The sequence below is a fragment of the Pygocentrus nattereri genome, chromosome 9 (genome assembly GCF_015220715.1).
Source record: "Pygocentrus nattereri isolate fPygNat1 chromosome 9, fPygNat1.pri, whole genome shotgun sequence".
Lineage (NCBI taxonomy): Eukaryota > Metazoa > Chordata > Actinopteri > Characiformes > Serrasalmidae > Pygocentrus > Pygocentrus nattereri.
This window is the reverse complement of record NC_051219.1, coordinates 17,236,384-17,258,704: the sequence shown is the minus strand read 5'-3', so window position 1 is coordinate 17,258,704 and position 22,321 is coordinate 17,236,384. Positions and strand designations below refer to the sequence as shown.

The following is a 22,321-nucleotide window of genomic DNA, read 5'->3' as shown; positions in this document are numbered from 1 at the left end:
TAGTCGTAAATGAACACTGTTTCTGATCTGTGGTTACATCTAATCTTTTCTTTCATCCTCAGGGTTCTTGGATTCCTGAAGGGGACTCTGTGAAGATCCCTGTTGCTATAAAGACCATCCAAGACCGCAGCGGGCGCCAGACCTTCACTGAGATTACTGATGTAAGACACTCTCTTTTACTTTACTATTGAAAAAAGTTCTACAGGGCAGTTTGAGTCATTTTGGAGTTTGCGATACCTTTTCATAAAGCTTCTGTTTTGAAGACATTGTCCTGGAACTCCGTTACCCATTACAAAAAGGTTCTCTAAAAATCTATATACTGTATCACTTTTTTGTCACATCTCAGTACCTGGCAGGCACTGCAGACTCAAAACAGAGTAATCCATGGCACTTACACCCATTAATTAATAATATTATTAATATCAGCTCCTCTTTCACTGTCTCACAGCACATGTTGTTCATGGGCAGTTTGGATCATCCATATATAGTGCGTCTACTGGGAATCAGTCCTGGGCCCAGTCTGCAGCTGGTAACTCAACTCAGCACTCAGGGCTCCCTGCTGCAACACCTCCGCCAAAATGCACACAACCTGGATCCCCAGCGCCTCCTCAACTGGTGTGTGCAGATAGCCAAGGTGAGATACCAAAATATGGTCATTTAATTTTGCTAATCAGCTCCATCAGTTCAACAGAGTTAAATTGGTTAGCAATGCTAGGTCAGATGGCTGGGATTTATAGTACAGTGCTGTTTACAGCAGTCATTACTGCTGCTCTGAAAATACACTTAAAAAGGGAGGGAAGGGTTCTTAAAGTTAGATGGTGGCATCATTTGTCTTGAACAGGTGATAAAGTGCTAGTTTAAATGCTGTAGTGTGACTTTCATCTTGATCAGAAATGTATCAGATCATATTTTGATGTCATTCTGATGCCAAAACTGAGAAATAAGAAAAATGGAATTGGATTATAATAGAAACATGTACATGAATTCAAATAATTAAATCTTTAAAATAGAAGCATAAAAACTATTAGTTTTAATTACATATTCATGATATCAGTGCAGACAACTCCATGCAATTGTTTCCACATTGAAGGAAAAATAGGGCTCCCACATCTGTGAAGTCCCACTTTTAATGCCTGATGATATAAAAATAGGATTAAAAATAGGATTAAAATGGACCTTCATGATAGATCTACAATGATAACTTTACAACTTACATGATTTATTTATGTTCTCCTGTTGGTTTCTCATACAGTAAGAAACAGAGCCTGAAATGCACAACCCTGAAAACCCTAGTGTCTGTGTGTGTATATATGTTCAATATCATTGTATAAGATATTTATTTGTTTGTTTGTTTGTTTATTTATTTATTTGTTTGTTTGTTTGTTTATCTATCTGTCTATCTGTGCTTCAGGGTATGTACTATTTAGAAGAGCACCGCATGGTCCATAGGAATCTAGCTGCTCGGAACGTCCTGCTGAAAAGTGACTACATGGTGCAGATCTCTGACTTCGGCGTTGCAGATCTGCTGTACCCAGATGATAAGAAATATGTCTATAGTGAACACAAGGTAACGATCATTTACCCATCTGCAGTTAACACATGGTTTTAAAAAGATGTTGTACAAGTGCTTATTATGTCACAGGGTAGAAACAGATAATTAGTCAGTCAGTATTCATAGGAATGTATTTTGCAGACCCCATGCTCATTTTTTTTGATGTTCTCAGTGGAGCACACCAGATTTTTCCTCAGATTTCTCATAGCTGCTGACTTACTAGTAACACTCTTCCCACCTATTATATGTTGTAATAAGCCAAATGGCCACAGTGTGAAGATGTGGTGGTGTGCTAGTGTGTGTTGCGCTGATCTGAGTGGATCAGACACAGCAGTGCTGCTGGAGTTTTTAAACACTTCAGTATCACTGCTGGACTAAGAATAGCCTACCATCAAAAAGTCCTGTGGGCAGTATCCTGTGACCACTGATGAAGGACTAGAGGATGACCAATACAAACTGTGCAGCAGCAGATGAGCTATCATCTCTGACTTTACATCTACAAAGTGGACCAACTGGGTAGGAGTGTGTAATAGAGTGGACAGTGAATGGAAATGCACTTCTGTGTCTCAACCACTCGTACCAGCACAATAAAAATCAACATGCAACCACCACGTCAGTGTCACTGCAGTGCTTAGAATGAGTCACTACCCAAATAATGTGATGGTCCTGACCATTTACTGAAGGAGAGAGTAAAAGGGGACGGACAAAGTAGGCAGAGAAACAGATGGACTACAGTCTGTAATTGTAGATCTACAAAGTGCACCCATATGGTAAATGGAAGAAAATGGACAGAGTGTAGATAAGAGGAGATTTTTATTATGAATTGCTATACATATATAATGTCATGTTACAGTTTATATCAGTTGGTCCTTTTTGTCCTCAGACTCCAATAAAATGGATGGCATTAGAGAGTATCCTGTTCAGGAGATACACTCATCAGAGTGATGTCTGGAGTTATGGTAAGGCTGTGTCATGCACCTTGTGTACTATGGATAATATCACACATAATCAAGCTCTCCATCTTCGTGATAAGTCCTGGTCTCATGTTTTTGTTTTTTGTTTTTTTGCTGCTGCAGGAGTGACAGTATGGGAGATGATGTCGTATGGAGCAGAGCCCTATGCAGCCATGCATCCCCATGATGTGCCAAGTCTGCTGGAGAAAGGAGAACGACTAGCTCAGCCGCAGATCTGCACCATTGACGTCTATATGGTCATGGTCAAGTGTAAGTCACATACTCTATGTGACATACAGGAAATATAATAAATTATATTTGTATAGAGCCAGGGCTTTTCAGTAACTGAAAGATGCTTTATACACAGAGAAAATAAATATTAGGCAAATCAATAAAAAAGGACATCAATCAAAGCAATAGACATGTATTTCTTTTCAGGCTGGATGATTGATGAAAACATTAGGCCTACCTTTAAAGAGTTGGCAAACGAGTTTACCAGAATGGCAAGGGATCCTCCCCGTTACCTTGTTGTCAAGGTGAGACTTTAGTGCCCTTTCATACACCTACCATAACTTCAGATGTTTGTAATCACACTTACTATGTGAGCATGTCTGTCAACACAGAACGATCGAAATAGCACTTCAGCAGATGAAATCCATTCACGAGAGCCCAAAACGGCGGAGGCCAACCTGGACAGCGATGATGATGAAGTACTGAATGATGGGTTTGCCACTCCTCCGCTCCACCTGTCACCATCAAGGAGCCACTCCCGACTGCGAATTGGCTCCTATAGGGTGAGAATTTGGTGCTGCATTATGTGATTGATGTTGTGCTTTTTTAGTACATCAGAGAGAGTTGTACAATTCTTCAGTGTTTTTAAAGAAAAGGTATTTATTTCTCTCACCTTTTAGAGTGGCTCGGGCCAGTCTGTACCAGTGGGATATCTGCCCATGACCCCAAGCCCTGGGGATGACTCCAGACAGGTCAGTTATAATACATCACATACTTTGCACTCACTGCTACACGATTCTGAAAGAATACAGGTCTGGTCTGTTAAGATCGGGTATGGTTCAACAAACTTGAAGTGATCTTGAAGTGTGTCTGAAGTATGCTTACTTAGTTTTTAACTGGAGCTATGAGGCTAATGTAGTTAACAAGTAATAAGGTTCTTAGCCACCAATTAGCATATATAAACTGCAGTTATAAGTTGTTAACTAAGTTCAAATAGACTATTATCTATGAAAACAGACAAAAGTACAAACAAAATTTAGGCCCAAAAATAGCTGTACAACTCTGCTTAATTACAGTCAAAAACAATGTTAATATGAACTGTATTTTAGCAAATGAGTATGTCTTGGATCCAGAGTTTCATTGTTAAAGGACTACAGTCAATAACTGCTGTTTCTGTGTTTGACAGCTGTGGTCCCAAAGGAAACGCCTGGGTTCAGGGAGAACCACATCTGAAAGCTCAGAGGGCAGGGGCACCATAGTGGACGTGGACATCATCTCTCAAACAGGCAGCATGCGCAGGGGGTACAGTCGAGGAGACAGTGCCTACACGTCCAACTGTGTGTCTGTAGCATCTGACCCCTTCTCACCAGGGCTGCAGGTGGCTGAGGAGGACCCTGATGGATATGTTCTGCCCAGAAGTGTCCACAGCTCAGAAAGAGGTGAAACCTTGTTATTATTGTCCTCCTCATGACAGATTTGAAGCATATATTATTGTATTTTGAGCTTGAGGGTTTTCACATCTCAAGCCATACTGTTCAGTTCTGAATTTCTTTCTCAGATTTCATCTTTCTGCTTGGACGGTTTATGTTTGTAAATGACACATGTTGATCATTAGTGTGAATACACCTCTGCTTGAAAGGGTTCCACATGCACATTTTAGTTTGCAGCCACTGCTAACACGCTTCTGACACTAAATAACCACAGTGATATGTGCAGCAAAGTGTGCTGTGTAGAAAAAAAACAGGAACATACGTCCTGACCATGGGGCAGTCGTGGCCTGGAGGTTAGGGAACCAGCCTTGTGACTGGAAGGTTCCTGGTTCGATCCCCACAGCTGACAGTTCATGACTCAAGTAGCGTGAACCTTGAGCAAGGCACCTAACCCCCAAATGCTATCCAGGGCGGCGTGGATAGGGCTACCCACCGCTCCGGGCAAGTGTGCTCGCTACTCCATAGCATGCGTGTTCACTAGCGTGCATGTATGTGATTGTTTCACTGCACGGATGGGTTAAATGCAGAGGTCTAATTTCACAGCATGCAAACACAGTTGGCTGATGGTTCTGAGTTCAGTTGTCATTGTAGCCGCCTGGCCATATGTTAGATGTATCCAATATAGGACCATGTGTGAAAATGGCTCAAATCTAGTAAGAAAAGAGATTATTTATTTGTGTTTAGACATAATGATTGTATTTGTAAAATGAGCTGGGCAAAAAATGTGATTTGTGCATCTTTAGCCATGTAATATGAATGACATTTTAGCATGCAGATTCAAAATGCTGGTTTTTGTATCCTTTCCTATAGATGGTCTGGTGGCTCGATCTAGTTCCAGATCTAGCCTTCCACGTAGCAGAGCATCGAGGAACACCAGGAGTCAACTGCTGCCCTTAACTCCAGTCCCAGACCCCCCACAGGAGTATGAGCTGATGACCAAACAGCCCACTGTGCTTCCTCACTTACTCAGAGACAGCACTGACACATCCACCATACCATGGAAGCAAGGTGTCAATACTGATCCTATGACTTGTAGTGACAACCTCTCACCACAAGAGGGTTCTATACAGACGCAAAATCCCAGGCAGCGTATTGACTCTCATGGTGAAGACCACCTAGATGTGGTTACTAGCCAGGAAAGACCTGTTCCTGTAGCCAGAGATGATGAAGGAGACCAGCCTGAAAAGGAGACCTCTGAAGACACTGCTCAGGATGGAGTCGCTCAAGATGAGCGACCACCACAGCAGGCTGTGGTGGAGTATGAATACATGGATATAACAACAGAGCCAAAGTCTGTCCAGAGCAGTTCTGAGGAAAGGACAGCAAGCTCAGATGAGAAAGACATAAAACCCAGCAGTACTTGCAAGGAAAAGAAAGAGCCCACAGAAGATGCAGTTTACCAGAACACTTGCAAGCTACCTGCACTGAAGATGAACTCAACCAAGGAAATAAGCTTCAAGGCGAATGAGAACAATACTGACACCTGTCAGGCAGATGAGTATGAGGATATGGGTGTGTGCGGGAATGTTCATATGTCAAGAGATCAGGTGGAGTATCAGAACATCCCAGCAAAAGAGAGGAAATTGTCAGGAGAAGTGGCACATTCAGCCAATCTTAGGGCCTTTAGGGGCGCATGTGCTGGACCAGATGAGAAAAATGCCAACACATCTTTTGACAACCCTGACTACTGGCACAGTAGACTGTTCCACAAACCTGATGCTGTATGCACGTAACTCCACAGATACTGACTGACTGTAGAAAAGCAGTTAAAACATGGGCAAGGAACTGTAGCAACTGGTTTATTCACCAGGGTTCTCAGGACATTTTAATTCATGATCAGTGGTGTCAAGCTGTATCAACAATGCAAGCATTGTTGGGCCCAAGATTTCCATGAATACGAAGACGAAAGAGTCACAAGTGAGGGCCAATTAATCGGACCCTGAGCATGAAGTTCAGTCTTTCTTTTGAAGTTTTTTTACAAACTCAGTGTTTGTATGTTTTATATTTACACTTCATATTCTTGGAAAGTATGAATATTTTCTGTATTCTATATACTTTGTGAATGTGTCAATAAAATATTACATTTGTATAGTGTTTTTGAACCTCAAATGTCGTATATTAGTTTTGATACAAAGCCTAAATGTGATAGAAATGGTGAAGAAAATAAAAGCTCATCATGTCAGTATCTGAATCTAAACATACTCTGTGTATATGTAATAAATGCATTACTGATTTGACTCATTTGTCGTACTGTTTATTGCTCAAAACTCATTCTGGTAAAAATAAAGTCGAACGACATGAGTCAAGATTGACCTTCGACCACACACTCTGGAAGTACTTCTATTTTGAAAATGCGTACAGGGCGCAGCCATCTTGGGTTGGTAGTACGCGGTAGATGGAAGCGCTGCTCCTTTTACTGAACCGATTCTTCAGTTTCGTTGACTGGGACCTCCGATTCAACGAGTCACTGATTCATAGGTCAAGCCGACTCTATAGTGCAAAAAGATTCAGTTGAGCGAGCGAACATAACGGGCATGTTCGTGTAAAAACTACCTTCAAATCATCACAGCTGAGAGACCGGTTACCACAGAAACAACAAGCTACATGATAAAGTTAGCAGCATAACTAACTAGTACCCTAGTATCTAGTCCCCTTACTTCCGCTTAGTTCTTAGTTCTGGCTAAAAGGGGGAGACAAGTTTTTGTCTCTTGGTTGTATTTATAAGCACGGCCAGGGTAGCAGTCAGGATTTCCTGACACCACAGGTATGCCCAGTGGTTGTAGGCTGTATTTGCGTAATGCATGCTGGGTATTGTAGTGATAAAACACTGATGGACAAACTCTTGAGCACATTATGAAATCGTGAATTGTGTCAAATAAAACCAGCCATTAGGGGTGTACACTGTGTACTTCTGGTCTCAAGCCCGGATAAATGGTGATGGTTGCGTCAGGAAGGGCATCCGGCGTAAAACTGCCAAAACTATCATGCGGATCACAAATATGATTGCCATACCGGATCAGTCGAGGCCCGGGTTAACAACGACCCCCTCCGGTGCTGTTGACCAGCAGGGTGCTGGTGGAGATTGGAATACTGTAGGTCGAAGACCATCAAAGAGGAGAGGAGGAAGGCGGGTTAGAAGGCAGTGAGAGAGAAGGAAAGGCAGGAGTGTGGAGGTTAGAGTAGGGACTCTGAACATAGGGACAATGACTGGTAAAGGGAGAGAGCTTGCAGACATGATGGAGAGAAGGAAGGTAGAGATTCTGTGTGTCCAGGAGACCAGATGGAAAGGAAGCAAGACCAGGAACATTGGAGGTGGATTCAAACTGTTCTATCATGGTGTAGAGAGAAAGAGAAATGGAGTAGGGATAATCCTAAAGAACAGCTTGGGAAAAGTATTGTGGATGTAAAGAGAGTGTCAAGACAGGATCATGAGCCTGAAGTTGGAGGTTGATGGTGTAATTTTGAATGTGGTCAGTTCATATGCACCACAGGTTGGTTGTCAGTTAGAGGAGAAAGAGGAATTTTGGAGTAAAATGGATGAAGCTGTGGGTAATGACCGAAAGAACGAGATCGCAAATACAAGCAGCGGAAATGAGCTTTCTTCGTCGGGTGGCGGGCTACACTCTATGCGATAGAGTGAGGAGCTCGGTCATCCAGAAGGAGCTCAGAGTAGAGTCGCTACTCCTTCGCATTGAGAGGAGCCAGCTGAGGTGGTTCGGGCATCTGACCCGGATGCCTCCTGGATGCCTCCCGGTGGGGGTGTTCCAGGCACGGCCTACCGGGACAAGACCACGGGGTCGTCCTAGAACCCGCTGGAGGGATTATGTCTCCAAGTTGGCCTGGGAGTGGCTTGGGGTCCCGGGAATGAGCTGGAGGAAGTTGCGGGGGACAAGGAAATCTGGGATTCTCTGCTCTCCCAACTACTACCGCGACCCTGTCTGGACTAGCAGTCAACGATGATGATGATGATGATGATGGATGAAGTGGTAGATGGTGTCCCTAGAGAGGAGAGATTAGTGATTGGTGCAGACTTCAATGGACATGTTGGTGAAGGGAACAGAGGGGATGAAGAGGGGAAGAGGAAGAGGAAGAGGGGATGAAGAGAAATGCAGAAGGTCAGATAGTTGTAGATGTTGCAAAGAGAATGGAAATGGCTGTGGTGAACACGTATTTTCAGAAGAGGGAAGAACACAGGGTGACATACAAGAGTGGAGGGAGGTGCACACAGGTGGATTATATCCTTAGCAGGAGATGCCACCTAAAGGAGATTGTAGATTGTAAAGTGGTACCAGGGGAAAGTGTAGCAAGGCAGCATAGGGTGGTTGTCTGTAGAATGAGATTAGAAGTGAAGACAGAGCCAAAGATTAGATGGTGGAAGCTGAAGGAGGAGGATGGTTGCAGGCAGTTCAGGGAAAAATTGCAACAGGCCCTTGGGGGCAGTGAGGAGCTACCTGAGGACTGGGAAACTACAGCTAAGGTGATGAGAGAAACTGGCAAAAATGTGTTGGGTGTTTCGTCTGGTCAGAGAAAAAAAGACAAGGAAAGTTGGTGGTGGAATGAGGAAGTCCAGGAGAGTATTCAGAAGAAGGCAGCTAAGAAAAAGTGGGATAACCAGAGAGATGAAGGAAGTAAGCAGGAGTACTGTGAGGCTAGTCGCATAGCAAAAAGAATGGTGGCAAAGGCTCAGGCCTATGATGAGCTGTATGAGAGGCTGGACAGTAAAGAAGGAGTAAAGGACTTGTATCATTTGGCTAAACAGAGAGATAGAGCTGGAAAGGATGTACAGCAGGTTAGGCTGATAAAGGATAGAGAGGGAAATGTACTAGTGAGTGAACAGAGAGTGTTGAGTAGATGGAAGGAGTACTTTGAAGAACTAATGAATGAGGAAAACGAGAGAGAGAGGAGGACGACAAGGGGAGAGATAGTGGATCAGGAAGTGCAGAGAATTAGTAAGGTGGAAGTGAGGGCAGCTTTAAAAAGGATGAAGAATGGAAAGGCAGTTGGTCCAGATGACATACCTGTGGAGGTATGGAGATGTTTAGGAGAGAAGGCAGTGGACTTTTTAACCAGGTTGTTTAACAAAATCCTGGAGAGTGAGAGGATGTCTGATGAGTGGAGAAGCAGTGTATTGGTCCCCATTTTTAAGAACAAGGGTGATGTGCAGAGCTGCAGTAACTACAGAGGTATAAAGTTGATGAGCCACACCATGAAGGTATGGGAAAGAGTTGTTGAAGCAAGGCTAAGGCGAGAGGTCCAGATCAGTGAGCAGTTGAGAGTGTTGGTAGAGAAGTACAGAAAAGGTCAGAAGGAGCTGCATTGTGTCTTTGTGGATCTAGAGAAGGCATATGATAGGGTGCCAAGAGAGGAACTGTGGTACTGTATGAGGAAGTCAGGTGTAGCTGAAAAGTATGTTAGGGTGGTGCAGGACATGTATGAGGATAGTAAGACAGTGGTGAGGTGTGCAGTTGGGTTTAAAGGTGAAGGTAGGGTTACATCAGGGATCAGCTTTGAGCCCCTTCTTGTTTGCAATGGTGATGGACAGGTTGACAGATGAGGTCAGGCAGGAGGCTCCATGGACCATGATGTTTGCAGATGACATTGTAATCTGTGGTGAGAGTAGAGAGCAGTAGAGACAAGACGGAATACATGTGTGTGAATGAGAGGGAGGCAGGTGGAAAGGTGAAGATGCAAGGAGTAGAGGTCATAAAGGTGGATGATTTCAAATATCTTGGGTCAACCATCCAGAGCAATGGACAGTGTAGAAAAGAGGTGAAGAAGAGGGTGCAGGCAGGATGCAGGATGCAGATGGGTGTCGGGGCTGATGTGAGACAGAAGGATAGCAGCAAGAGTGAAAGGGAAGATTCACAAGACAGTGGTGCGTCCTGCTATGATGTATGGTTTGGAGACTGTGGCTCTGTCTAAAAGACAGGAGGCTGAGCTGGAGGTGGCGGAGATGAAGATGCTGAGATTTTCGTTGGGAGTGACAAGGATGGACAAGATTAGAAATGAGCAGATCAGAGGGACAGTGAAGGTGGAGAAGTTTGGAGATAAAGCCAGAAAGGCCAGGTTGAGATGGTTTGGACATGTGTTGAGGAGGAATAGTGGATATATTGGGCAAAGAATGTTGGAGATGGAGCTGCCAGGTAGAAGGAGAAGAGGTAGACCTCAGAAAAGGTTTATGGATGTAGTGAAGGTGGACATGGAGATGGTTGGTGTAAAAGTAGAGGAGGCAGTGAATAGGGCCAGATGGAGGCAGATGATCCGCTGTGGCGACCCCTACAGGGAGCAGCCGAAAGAAGAAGAATTGTGTCAAACAGGCGAGGCTGTTTAACTTAGACTCGTGGTGTTCAACTTTCTCTTGAACAGAATGAGTTTTGAGGGAAAACAACAATAAAAGACAGAAGGACAAATTAGTCAAATTGAGTGATGCATTTGTTACATATACAGAGTGGGTTGATATTCAGATACTGATACGATTCGCTTTTATTTTCTTCACCACTTCTTTCATATTTAGGCTTTGTGTAATGTGTGCTGCAGAATACATCATGGGTTAACGTAATAAACATACAATGTAGTTTTAGGCAGCAATTATCATTTAATATATGAAATATGATTGTTCGTACTTTATCAGAAAGTATGATGTAAATATTGGGCACATGCTACGAAAACGCCTTCGTCCATTCGTTGGTCTAGTTTTGGATACAGGTTGATTCAGTCGGCATTGTGAATCAGTGAATCTTTTTAGAGGACCCGACTCATACGAGCGATTCGCTCGCGAGTCGGACATCGCGAGTGTGTGAATGTAGCGTGGTTAGAGCGCAGAGAGAAAAGTTCCTCTCCGAACAACAACCGACCGAAGAAATGTCAGGAGACGACGAGCAGCAGGAGCTGACCATCGCCGACGACCTGGTGGTCACCAAATACAAAATGGGTGCTGACATAGCGAACAGTAAGTGTGACTGAAAGCCGGAGACGAAGCTGCTCGATGTGAAGCGAGTCTCGGACTGTAACTTAGCGCCTGCACGGCCATGTGTGCGTGTCTGTCTGTCCGCTACCAGCAGGGCGGATTAGTTAGAAAGAGGACGCTCACTGACCGGTTTTCATTACGGAATTCACTGCTTTTTATCAGCCAAATATAATCCCGTGTTAATGTGTTCGTGCGGCGGGTGTAATTCTCTCAAAGCGTGTCAGCTAGCAGGTTCAGCTTAGCTGAGCTCCATGGCGCGGCGTAGCGTGTGTGTGTGTGTGTGTGTGTGCGCGCGCGCATGTGGAGAGAGCAGAGCGGGCTGGCCATGTTCTTTACACAAACACTGAACTAACTCACTGTAAACCACTTAAAGTAGATATACGTGAAATGCGTCTTCTTAAGTTATGGCCGGACACGCAGGTATGACGGTGGTAACAGGATGTAACGTATTAATAGTCCGCTCGGGTCTCGTTCCCGCCTGTTTAAGCTTCTGTGTTATCACAGGGAATGAATGGGGTTTTAGGCACCCAGCTAGACGAGGCTCAAGTTGTCTTCTTATCCGCCAGCTTCTTGTTCGAATTGTCCCGTTCCACCTTAAATGGTGCAGCAGTTACAATCTGTCGCCTGAAGCAGAGGCGCTAGAATGGAACTGCTGCACCGTTTAAGGTGGAACGGGAGAATTCGAATAGGAAGCTGATTTAAGCTTCGTCACAGCTGGGTATACTTAGGAATTGTGTTATTGGCGTTTCCACATGAAATGAGGAGTTAGGCTTTCTTTAACACTGTAACATGTTTGAGGGTGAACGTTTACTCTTTTTACTTTATTTCACACACAAAATGAGGAAAGGTTATTTGCTGTCATGTATTGGCACTATAATGTTGGTATTCACCTGTTGTATTTTTGAGATTTAAGGACGTACATTAGGTGGGGAAAATATCTTCTTCTTTTTTTTTGACTGGTAAAAACCTAAGTAGGGTGTGTCAGATGGGTTTATTAACTTCTTTAGCACAAACTTAATGATCATAAAATTGAAGTGAAATGTTTGTATATTGGTTGTTGAATTTTTTTAAATACTGTCCAGCTCTTGAACCGTTTCTGCCTTTATGAGTAATGGCTTGCTTGACATAACCGCCGTGTTAAACTTGTGTGGGGACTGTTTGACCTCATCACCCCCCCCCCTCCCTCCTTCCAGAGGCTTTGCGGGCCATAGTGGAGGCAGCCAAGCCTGGAGTGTCCGTGGTCAGTCTGTGCGAAAAAGGGGACGCTCTCATCGCAACTGAGACCAGCAAGGTGTTCAAAAAGGAGAAGGATATAAAGAAAGGTAAGCCAGCAGCTTGCTTAGTGTGTTTGGTCAATTCACATGGCATGATTAAAGTGACTTATTAGGGCCTAAAAAGCATCTTAATCTTAACACTGATAGTGTTCAGTGTGATACTTGCTCTACTATTTAAGAATCATCTTTGTGCTACGAAGCTTTTGGGAAACCCTGCCACACTTCTTTTTTTCTTGGATAGTCAGTGAGTTTCAAGAAAGTGGTGTTTGTGTCACAGGAATTGCCTTCCCGACTTGTGTGTCTGTCAACAACTGTGTGTGCCACCTCTCTCCTCTGAAGAGTGATCCTGATTACACACTGCAGGACGGCGACTTGGTTAAAATGTAAGGCTGCACTTTTTTTAGTGTATTTTAATACATAAGCCTGATTTTTATGAATTTGTACATGAAGGTTTATCTCTTTGCCTGTTTGTGCAGTGATCTTGGAGTACATATGGATGGATTCATCTCCAATGTAGCTCACAGCCTTGTTGTTGGTGCAACCAAGGTTTGTTTATATTTTGGTTTCCATAGTGTTCCTTTTGATAAAAAAAAAAAAATTAGATGTGTCTGCAGGGCACAGGAGTGTGCTGGTCAGCTAGGTTCAATGTGGGAGTGCTCGAGTGCCGTCCACTGCACATGTAGTCTCTCTGTGACAACACTCAGCTGTTGTTACCGTTTGAGTTGTATCTTTATTGACTTTGTGTCCCACCTTTTATAGACCAGGCTAAAATGTTGCTCCAAATAACATTTAAGCAAGTGATGCAATTTTATTTAAACTGCTGGCGTCTGGCTACATTGCTGGAGGGTTTTTTTTGCTGATTTTTACAACCCCAATTCCAATGAAGTTGGGACGTTGTGTAAAACATAAATAAAAACAATACGATGATTTGCAAATCCTTTTCAACCTATATTCAGTTGAATACACTACAAAGACAATATATTTAATGTTCAAACGGATAAACTTTATTGTTTTTTGCAAATATTCACTCATTTTGAATTTGATGCCTGCAACACGTTCCAAAGAAGTTGGGACAGGGGCAACAAAAGACTGGGAAGAGTTGAGGAATGCTCAAAAAACACCTGTTTGGAACATTCCACAGGTGAACAGGTTAATTAGAAACAGGTGAGTGTCATGATTGGGTATAAAGGGAGCATCCCTGAAAGGCTCAGGCGTTCACAAGCAAGGATGGGGCGAGGTTCACCACTTTGAACAACTGCCTGAGCAAATAGTCCAACAGTTTAAGAACAACATTTCTCAACATGCAATTGCAAGGAATTTAGGAATTTCATCATCTACAGTCCATAATATCATCAAAAGATTCAGAGAATCTGGAGAAATCTCTGCAAGTAAGCGGCAAGGCAGAAAACCAACATTGAATACCCATGACCTTCGATCCCTCAGGCGGCACTGCATTAAAAACTGACATCATTCTGTAGTGGATATTACCACATGGGCTCAGGAACACTTCAGAAAACCACTGTCAGTGAACACAGTTTGTTGCTCCATCTACAAGTGCAAGTTAAAACTCTGCCATGCAAAGTGAAAGCCATATATCAACAACACCCAGAAACGCCGCCGGCTTCTCTGGGCCTGAGCTCATCTGAGATGGACTGACGCACAGTTGAAAAGTGTCCTGTGGTCTGACGAGTCCACATTTCACATTGTTTTTGGAAATCATGGACGTCGTGTCCTCCGGGCCAAAGAGGAAAAGGACTGTCCGGATCGTTCAAAAGCCAGCATCTCTGATGGTGTGGGGGTGTGTTAGTGCCCATGGCAGGGGTAACTTGCACATCTGTGAAGGCCCCATTAATGCTGAAAAGTACATACAGGTTTTGGAGCAACATATGCTGCCATCCAAGCAACGTCTTTTTCAGGGACGTCCCTGCTTATTTCAGCAAGACAATGCCAAGCCACATTCTGCACGTGTTACAACAGCATGGCTTCGTAGTAAAAGAGTGCGGGTACTGACTGGCCTGCCTGCAGTCCAGACCTGTCTCCCATTGAAAATGTGTGGCGCATTATGAAGCACAAAGTATGACAATGGAGACCCCGGACTGTTGAGCAACTGAAGTTGTACATCAAGCAAGAATGAGAGAGAATTCCACCTACAAAGCTTCAACAATTAGTGTCCTCAGTTCCCAAACGCTTGAGTGTTGTTAAAAGGAAAGGTGATGTAACACAGTGGTAAACATGCCCCAACTTCTTTGGAACATGTTGCACGCATCAAATTCAAAATGAGTGAATATTTGCAAAGAACAAAGTTTATTCGTTTGAACATTGAATACCCAAAGACAAGATATTTAATTGAATATAGGTTGAAAAGGATTTGCAAATCATTGTATTCAGTTTTTATTTATGTTTTACACAACATCCCAACTTCATTGGAATTGGGGTTGTATTTGGTAGACTGATTATGTGATAGCATCTTAATCTTAACACTGATAGTGTTCAGTGTGATACTTGCTCTACTATTTAAGAATCATCTTTGTGCTGATAATGTGACGCCAAATCACCAAACTTTGCTGGCCCTCCAGGACTAGAATTGGACACCAATAACCATGTGATTGTGCCGGTCTTTAATAATCATATTGTTTTTAAGTGACTATATTTTGCTCTTCATTCAGGAAGCTCCAGTGATGGGGCGGAAGGCAGATGTGATCAAAGCAGCCTATCTTTGTGCTGAGGCAGCTCTGCGACTGGTTAAGCCTGGGAACCAGGTGAGGGGGCTTAGGTAGAATGTTACTGATTCTAAAAGCAGTTCTTCGCAGATCTTCACAATTCATGTAAGAGACTGACTCTAAATCATCTGCAGTTAGGCTTTCTGAAGTGTCCTGACAAAAACCAAGCTGGTTAATTTGGAAGAGTCATGGCCATATAAAGTGTCTGAACTTGTGCGGCCTGGGTCATGCAGTGATTAAAGGTTAGAGCTCATAGGAATAAAAATAAAATGCTTTATTTATTATAGTCAAAGCATCAAAATTCAGCAGTGATGTACAGTGATATCCCAAAGCTAAAACAAAAGAAAACAAACAGGGGAAATATAGAAAATGTGAGCAGACAGCAAGAAAAGCACAGCATGACTAGTTAAAACCAAGTTAAGAAAACCAAAAGAAATAAATTCTACTCCTAAAGTGAGGTTTGGCACTTGTTTTGTATTCCATTACACTAGACGAGTGCAAATCATAACGCAGTACTGAGATTCACAAGCTGACTCATAGGGTATTAGTGTGTCTACTCCTGTTCTTTGTTACACGGTTGTTAATTTTCTCTGTCAGATTGATGGATTGTTTTCTGTCTCTCTCTTTCTCTCTTAGAACACTCAGGTCACTGAGGCCTGGAACAAGATTGCTCAGTCCTTCAAATGCACAGCCATCGAGGGTGAGGCACACCTCAATAAGCTCTGCTCACATAAAACTGGGCCGCCAGGTGCTGATGCGGCATGAAACCAACGCGTCTCGTTGGTCACATCAGTCTTATCAGTGCTCTTTCTGTCTTTCTACACAGGCATGCTGTCCCATCAGCTGAAGCAGCATGTCATTGATGGCGAGAAGACCATCATTCAGAACCCCACAGAACAGCAAAGGTGAGAAGGATGTTCTGTGTGCTGGATGATGCTGAGCTCTGCATTTAATAAGAGTAGGTTGTTCAAAATTAAATTTTCTGTGGTAACATGGCTGACAGGAGCTTTAAATTAGTGGTTGGCAGTTTTTCATCCAGTAACACTTTTCTAATCAAGATTGGTGCTCATAGAGCCAGCGTTTGTACACAGTTGGTTAATAAAGTCATTTTGTGCAGCATGGTTTATGCATGTAGTAACAACAGCAACCAAAAAAAACACAAAAAACAAGCTTTTATAGCATCCCGATTGTCTAGTATTGTAAGGGGACAGAGGCTGAAGAGCTGAGCCAGTGAAGAAGTCTTTGGACAGTGAGAACAAACAGGAAAAACTTTCAGCTGTGTTCTCATATTACCAAAGTCTGTTCTCATAGGTCTGTCACTGGTAGACAGTTGGGAGGAGGACTAAATCTGTAGTTTTTAATATTTTTGAATTGCTCACTGTTGTCAGTTGATTTGCTTTTTGAGGCGTAACTATTTATGCCTGATTCTCTTGTGCTTTAGTTAGATGATCAATGCAGTTAATGCCAGAATAGAAGCAGGACTCACATAACTTAAGCTAACACTGGTTAATCACATCAAATATAGTGTAGCTATTACTCCCTCTTGCCATCACAACAACATTTGATGATGTAGTTGATGGTACAAAAGTGAGAATATCACTGACCCTTCGACAAACCAAATTATTATAGATTCCTAGCAAGATTTGTGTTGTCTTAGCTTTGGCAGTGTGTATGCTGATGCTGAATTCAGAAGGTAATTATAGATGCCTGGATAGTTCTGCAGTGTAATGACACACAATCAGGACTCAAAGCCAATTTTTTTATTGATATGGACAAACACCTCGGGTCAAACTTGTTTTTTACTTTAAAAAATTATCATATGCATATTATCTAAAGTATGGCTGTGGGACACCTTTTTTCTATATTATGTACATTTTTTGCTTATGAATATAAATTTTAAATGTGAGCCATGACAGTCAAACTTTTTTCAATTTAGCGACTTTTATCCTGCTCCAAAATCCTCATCATGATATGCAGACTGGGCAACTGCTTATGGAGGTTCCCTATCAAAATGCTTAAATCCCATGAACAGTAGTGTGTACACCCTTGGCTATGCAAATAGCTGATCAAAACGGAGCAGACAAAATCCTGGTAGCTGTGGCCAGTTTAACATGTGCGCACACACACATACAGGGTGTTTAACTCGCATTCAACTAAGTATCTATTGATTTTACTGTAACCAACAGAAAGCAGAGAGACATAATTAGCGTGTGAACACGAATGACGTGTGGCCAACACATTGTTAAAGCACAGTCCTGCTGTGTAAAACATGTTTTCTTATGTTATGGTGTCACTTGAAATTCTCACTGCCCAAATGCGCAAAAAAGAATTTCTGAAAATGGTATAGTTATTCAAACAGCCACAGCAACTAAACGTTTAGATAGACACTTTCCTGTTTTACTTGCTTTATTTCAGTGAAAAGGCAGTGATGTATCAAATATGTTTACATGAGTAAACCAGGTCTGTCGTGAGTTGACTAGACAAAAGCCTGCTGGTGATAGAAGAGTTTTGCCAGCCTTGGCTATAGCACCCCTTTCTGCAGTGCTCAGAATGCAGCTTGCACTAGCAAAGCATTGAAACCACACTTGTGTAGCTCAAAGAATTTGCCTACTTGCAGGCAGCATGCTGGTGGTTTAACCCTCAACTTGACTCGATCTAATCCTAATGTTAATATCCAGCACCCCTTTTGGTAATCAAGATAAAGAGTGACTTCCAATTCTTATTAGCCATGATAGCATAGAGGTTATGTTGTTGGTGCAAATTGTCTGTTTACATTGAATGGTCATCTTTGCTCAGGAAGGATCACGAGAAGGCTGAGTTTGAGGTGCATGAAGTGTATGCGGTGGATGTGCTGGTCAGCACCGGAGAGGGGAAGGTGAGTGCCAGTAATCTCAGTATCTGATCTCTCTGTGAAGTTTGCCTTAGTACATGACTCTAATGCTGGAAAACATTTTCATCCATCATCAGGCTAGAGACTCAGGACAGAGGACCACAGTTTACAAACGGGACCCGAGCAAGCAGTACGGGTTGAAGATGAAGACCTCAAGGGCGTTTTTCAGTGAGGTGGAGAGACGCTTTGATGCCATGCCCTTCACCCTTAGGTATACATGAGCTTTGAAAATTTTTATTCATTCATTCATTTTCCCATTCTTAATGGTCTCAAAATGCATGAAAGATTCATTGTAAGCTAGCATAGTGTCTCCTTTCACATGGCACATATGGGAAACCTAAATCCGGTGTACTAGCTGTTGTATGCTTGTCAGCTTTGACCGGGTAGAGGTTTATCCATCATTCTACAAAGGCATGTGAAATTGCTTAGTTTTATCTTGTCCTCAAGATATTTATTCACTTTGGACTTATTAGCATCCAAGGGCAGGTTTTCTTTCCTGCCTTTTATTTGCGACTAGTGTCCTTCTCTAATGAGCAATACTATATCTGGCACAAACCTATCCATACTGTCTTTCATAGGACTCATAAATCATTACTGCCTTTCACCTTTTGACTGTTCTCTCTCCCTTTCTCTCCCTCGAACACACTCTATCTCTCTCACTATTTCAGGGCATTTGAGGATGAGAGCAAGGCTCGATTGGGAGTGGTAGAATGTGCCAAGCACGAACTGCTGCAGCCCTTCAATGTCCTGCATGAGAAGGAAGGTGAGTCATCAGCAAAGTAATGCAGTTTTTACTCTGTGATTCGTAGAAAGGCCATCCAAGCATGAAGACCACAATCAATATTCTGTTTCCTTAGGCGAATATGTTGCACAGTTTAAATTCACCGTGCTTCTCATGGCCAACGGCCCACTGAGGATCACCAGCGGCCCTTTTGAGCCGGAGCTCTACAAGTCTGAGCATGAGGTGCAGGATCCTGAGCTCAAGGTAAGCAGTGATGGAAGCTAAGAGTTCAAAGGTGCCTCATGATATTGTAATGTCATCCAGCATCTTTTTGTTGTCATCTTTTTTTTTTTTTTGTATTGATGAAAGTAGTTTGACAATTTATGTTGGTTAATGATGCCTCTTTTTGCTTTCTACAGGTCTTGCTGCAAAGCTCAGCCAGCCGGAAGGCACAGAAGAAAAAGAAAAAGAAGGTTCGTTACCATTTAGACCCCAATGAAAGTCTGTAATCTCAAGCTGAAATCAAAATGGACCCTTTTTTATTTTTATTTTTTTACCATGTTAGTTCATATTGTATGGTCATATTAAGATTCAGCATATCATTTAATAGACAACATTCTTCTCTGAAACTTCTTTCAAAATGTAAAGATAGACCAAAAATGGCTCAGCTTACTTAGATGCTCAGATACTCTCCCTGTCTCACTCGGAAATACGCTTCAGACGAAAGAAATTTAGTTTTCGTTTCAAATTAATTCATTTCACACTATAGCTGCCCCCTCGACAAGTAACTAATCAGTCATAGCAAGCCATGTTCATCATGATTGTTAGTCTAGTAATTTAAATTTTTTTTTCTTTGTTGGCTTTTTATTTATTTATTTAATTTTAAAGGTGAATTCAAATTAAAACGATGCACTATCCGTTATCTTGGCCAGTCTTGGCCAGTGTTGCTGTTTTATGAAATAAGTGATGAGAACCAGATGAGTGCACTCGCACTGCATTTAAATGCTGCTGCTACAACTACACCAAAAATGTTTCATCACTTGTGTTAAGTAGCTTCTGATTTTGGATACAGGATTCAAAATGCCAGTTTTGCATGCTAAAGAGAAAGTAATGTTATTTTTTATAAAAACTTTGGCTAATACCAAGTACTGGAGTGATATTTATGTAGAGTTGCACAGAAACTTATTGGCATATTTCTTAATGTTAGTCCAGCTGATTACCGAGGGAGTGAACGTTAGAGGATCGAGAAGGTGGTCTTGTGGGGTTACGATAGCCTTTAGCATAGCAGCCCGCTAGATGGGCTAGCGTGTCCACTCGCCTGTCGTGCAGTGCGCCTCTGCGAGTAGGCTACATCAGACAGCGGGTATGGTCTTATGCCTTGATGCTTCAGTCAAGCTGAAAAATCCCCCTCAACTGCTGCTGCTGACCATGTCAGTGCCTAACATTTACTGAACTCCAGCAGAGTGACTCTTGAAGTGGCAACATTTAGCACCGTTGTTGCAGAGCTAAGAAGCTTCTTTGTGATTACACATATACAAACAAACCTGTAGTGCATATATTGTTAGTTTTGATTTTAAAAAAGATGGATGAAGTTAGTTGAAGTTGGTGCTAGAGGTCTGTAAAGAATCTCTAGAAGAGCGCACACACACACACACACACACACACACACACACACACACACACACACACACACACACACATACATACATACATACATACATACACATATATATATATATATATATATATATATATATATATATATATATATATATATATATATATATATATAAAGTGTGTGTATGTATGTATGTTTTTATTTATTTATTTATTTATTTATTTATTTATTTATTAAATACTTCCCCATTGTTTCCAGGCCTCTAAGACAGTGGAGAATGCCGCAGGACAACCAACGGAGGAGGAGAACGAGACAGCCAAGTAGCCCCCTCCTGCCCCTAATGCCAGCTATTCTGACCGACAGAGAAAGACATCCTGCGAACAACCCAAAGAACAGAATCGTCAAAGCCAGTCCTGACGTGCCCCACTGAGAAGCCTTCTGGCCTAGCCATCTATCTGTCCAAATACCTCCGTGTTATTTAACACAGCTATAGGGTTCACATGTTATGTGTGTTCCCAAACTTCATGTGGTCAGGTTGTCCTCAAGGTAGGCTTCTCTAGAGGAGGTTACAGACAAGGAGGTGCTAGATTCAAACTGACCACTTGTGTTTACAGGAGGTGTGTATTGGTTGGGGGTGGGGCGTTTGTCCCTCTTATTTAACAAACTGTCACTGTAAAAGCAATCACAGAAAATAAAAGTAAAGTGGTGGCACTGTTGAGGTATCATTACTGCAGTGGTCAAATTATTTCTCTAGAACTGAGACTCCTGTTTCAGATTTCATTTTGTAATGAGTGACTGGCCTATAGGGAAAACTCTTCTAGTTTGTATTTAGATGTAAAACTGCTCAAACTTTGGTATGATCTCTGCTTCCCGGCAATGTAGATTTAAAAAACAACTACATTGGAAGTGTAATTAGATGGATTGTGATGTAGTCTGGTCTTGCTACTGTCAAACGGAATTCATTATTCATTTTATACTTGCCAGTTATGAGAAACCGACACTTGGCGTTTGTGTTTTCCTTACATCTGACCTGTGTCTGACCTTAAGAGCCAAACGATCCTGCCATTTTTTATGATTGTAAAGTTAATAAATGAAATTGGCCAATACAGAGTTCATCGTCTGATTTCCAAGTTGACTTTGCTGTTATGTTGTACTGCTGTTTTTCTGAAGTGTGCAAAGGGGATTACCAAATTACACAGAAAAACAAACCACAATCTGTAATTACAGAACTACAAAGTGTGCACATGTGATAAGTGACCCAGCTAATCAGTGTACGTAGAAGGCACAAAGTGGCCAGCGACTGTGTATGTGAGGTAATGACCTATCCATAACTAATAAAAGGTCTTAAACCATTGTGTTCAACAGATCTAGCCCTGGATTAGTAAACTGCAGTTTACAAACACTGTATAACCATTCACAGGCTGTTTGGCTGAGGAGTTTGTTGGTATGAAGCCTTATAAAACAACCTGCTTTGTAGACCTAATTCATAATTCTAAACAAGCAGCTTTCTGGAAGGGCAGTTTTCATGTGAATTCTAAAATTGTACTTGTATATGCAATCCGGTAATCCAAGGTAATCAGAAAAGAGTGACTAGCACTATAACTAACTTGTACAGGGATTTAATGACCTTTCTCTTGTATTATAAAAATCTATCAAAATCAGTCCAGGTGTGTGGAAGCATAACAGCAATGAAGCTTAAATGAAAATATATTATGTAAAGTGGCAATGCATTTGTTTGTATTTAAATTTTCCACTCTTTTATGCAACGTTGAGCTCAAATTCATATTCAGGATTGACCTTTTATTTTTTTCCATTTAGTGCACTAGCTTTGATATTTCATTTCACAATGTTTCTACTTTACATACACTGCTCAAAAAAATAAAGGGAACACTCAAATAACATCCT

At 42.1% G+C, this 22,321-nt stretch overlaps 2 protein-coding genes across 3 annotated transcripts in view; both read left to right on the top strand.

Moving 5' to 3' along the window:
- Positions 1-6,463, top strand: part of erbb3b (erb-b2 receptor tyrosine kinase 3b) — a 31,691-nt gene extending 25,228 nt beyond the window's left edge. For both annotated transcript variants that reach the window (XM_017694291.2, XM_017694290.2), the window contains 10 exons: positions 63-161; positions 449-634; positions 1,412-1,567; positions 2,436-2,511; positions 2,629-2,775; positions 2,944-3,041; positions 3,129-3,299; positions 3,417-3,488; positions 3,923-4,175; positions 5,037-6,463. In XM_017694291.2, the coding sequence (XP_017549780.1) occupies positions 63-161; positions 449-634; positions 1,412-1,567; positions 2,436-2,511; positions 2,629-2,775; positions 2,944-3,041; positions 3,129-3,299; positions 3,417-3,488; positions 3,923-4,175; positions 5,037-5,959 (2,181 nt within the window). In that variant the 3' untranslated portion in view covers positions 5,960-6,463. The remainder of the gene's footprint in view (positions 1-62; positions 162-448; positions 635-1,411; positions 1,568-2,435; positions 2,512-2,628; positions 2,776-2,943; positions 3,042-3,128; positions 3,300-3,416; positions 3,489-3,922; positions 4,176-5,036) is intronic.
- A 4,514-nt stretch (positions 6,464-10,977) lies between these two features.
- pa2g4b (proliferation-associated 2G4, b) lies at positions 10,978-21,524 on the top strand. The gene is made up of 13 exons (XM_017694292.2): positions 10,978-11,175; positions 12,387-12,515; positions 12,745-12,850; positions 12,944-13,013; positions 15,134-15,226; positions 15,824-15,887; positions 16,014-16,092; positions 17,984-18,062; positions 18,155-18,288; positions 18,746-18,840; positions 18,935-19,062; positions 19,218-19,271; positions 20,675-21,524. The coding sequence occupies exons 1-13, from the start codon at positions 11,088-11,090 to the stop codon at positions 20,738-20,740; spliced, it is 1,185 nt and encodes a 394-aa protein (XP_017549781.1). The 5' UTR covers positions 10,978-11,087; the 3' UTR covers positions 20,741-21,524.
- Positions 21,525-22,321: the final 797 nt, after the last annotated feature.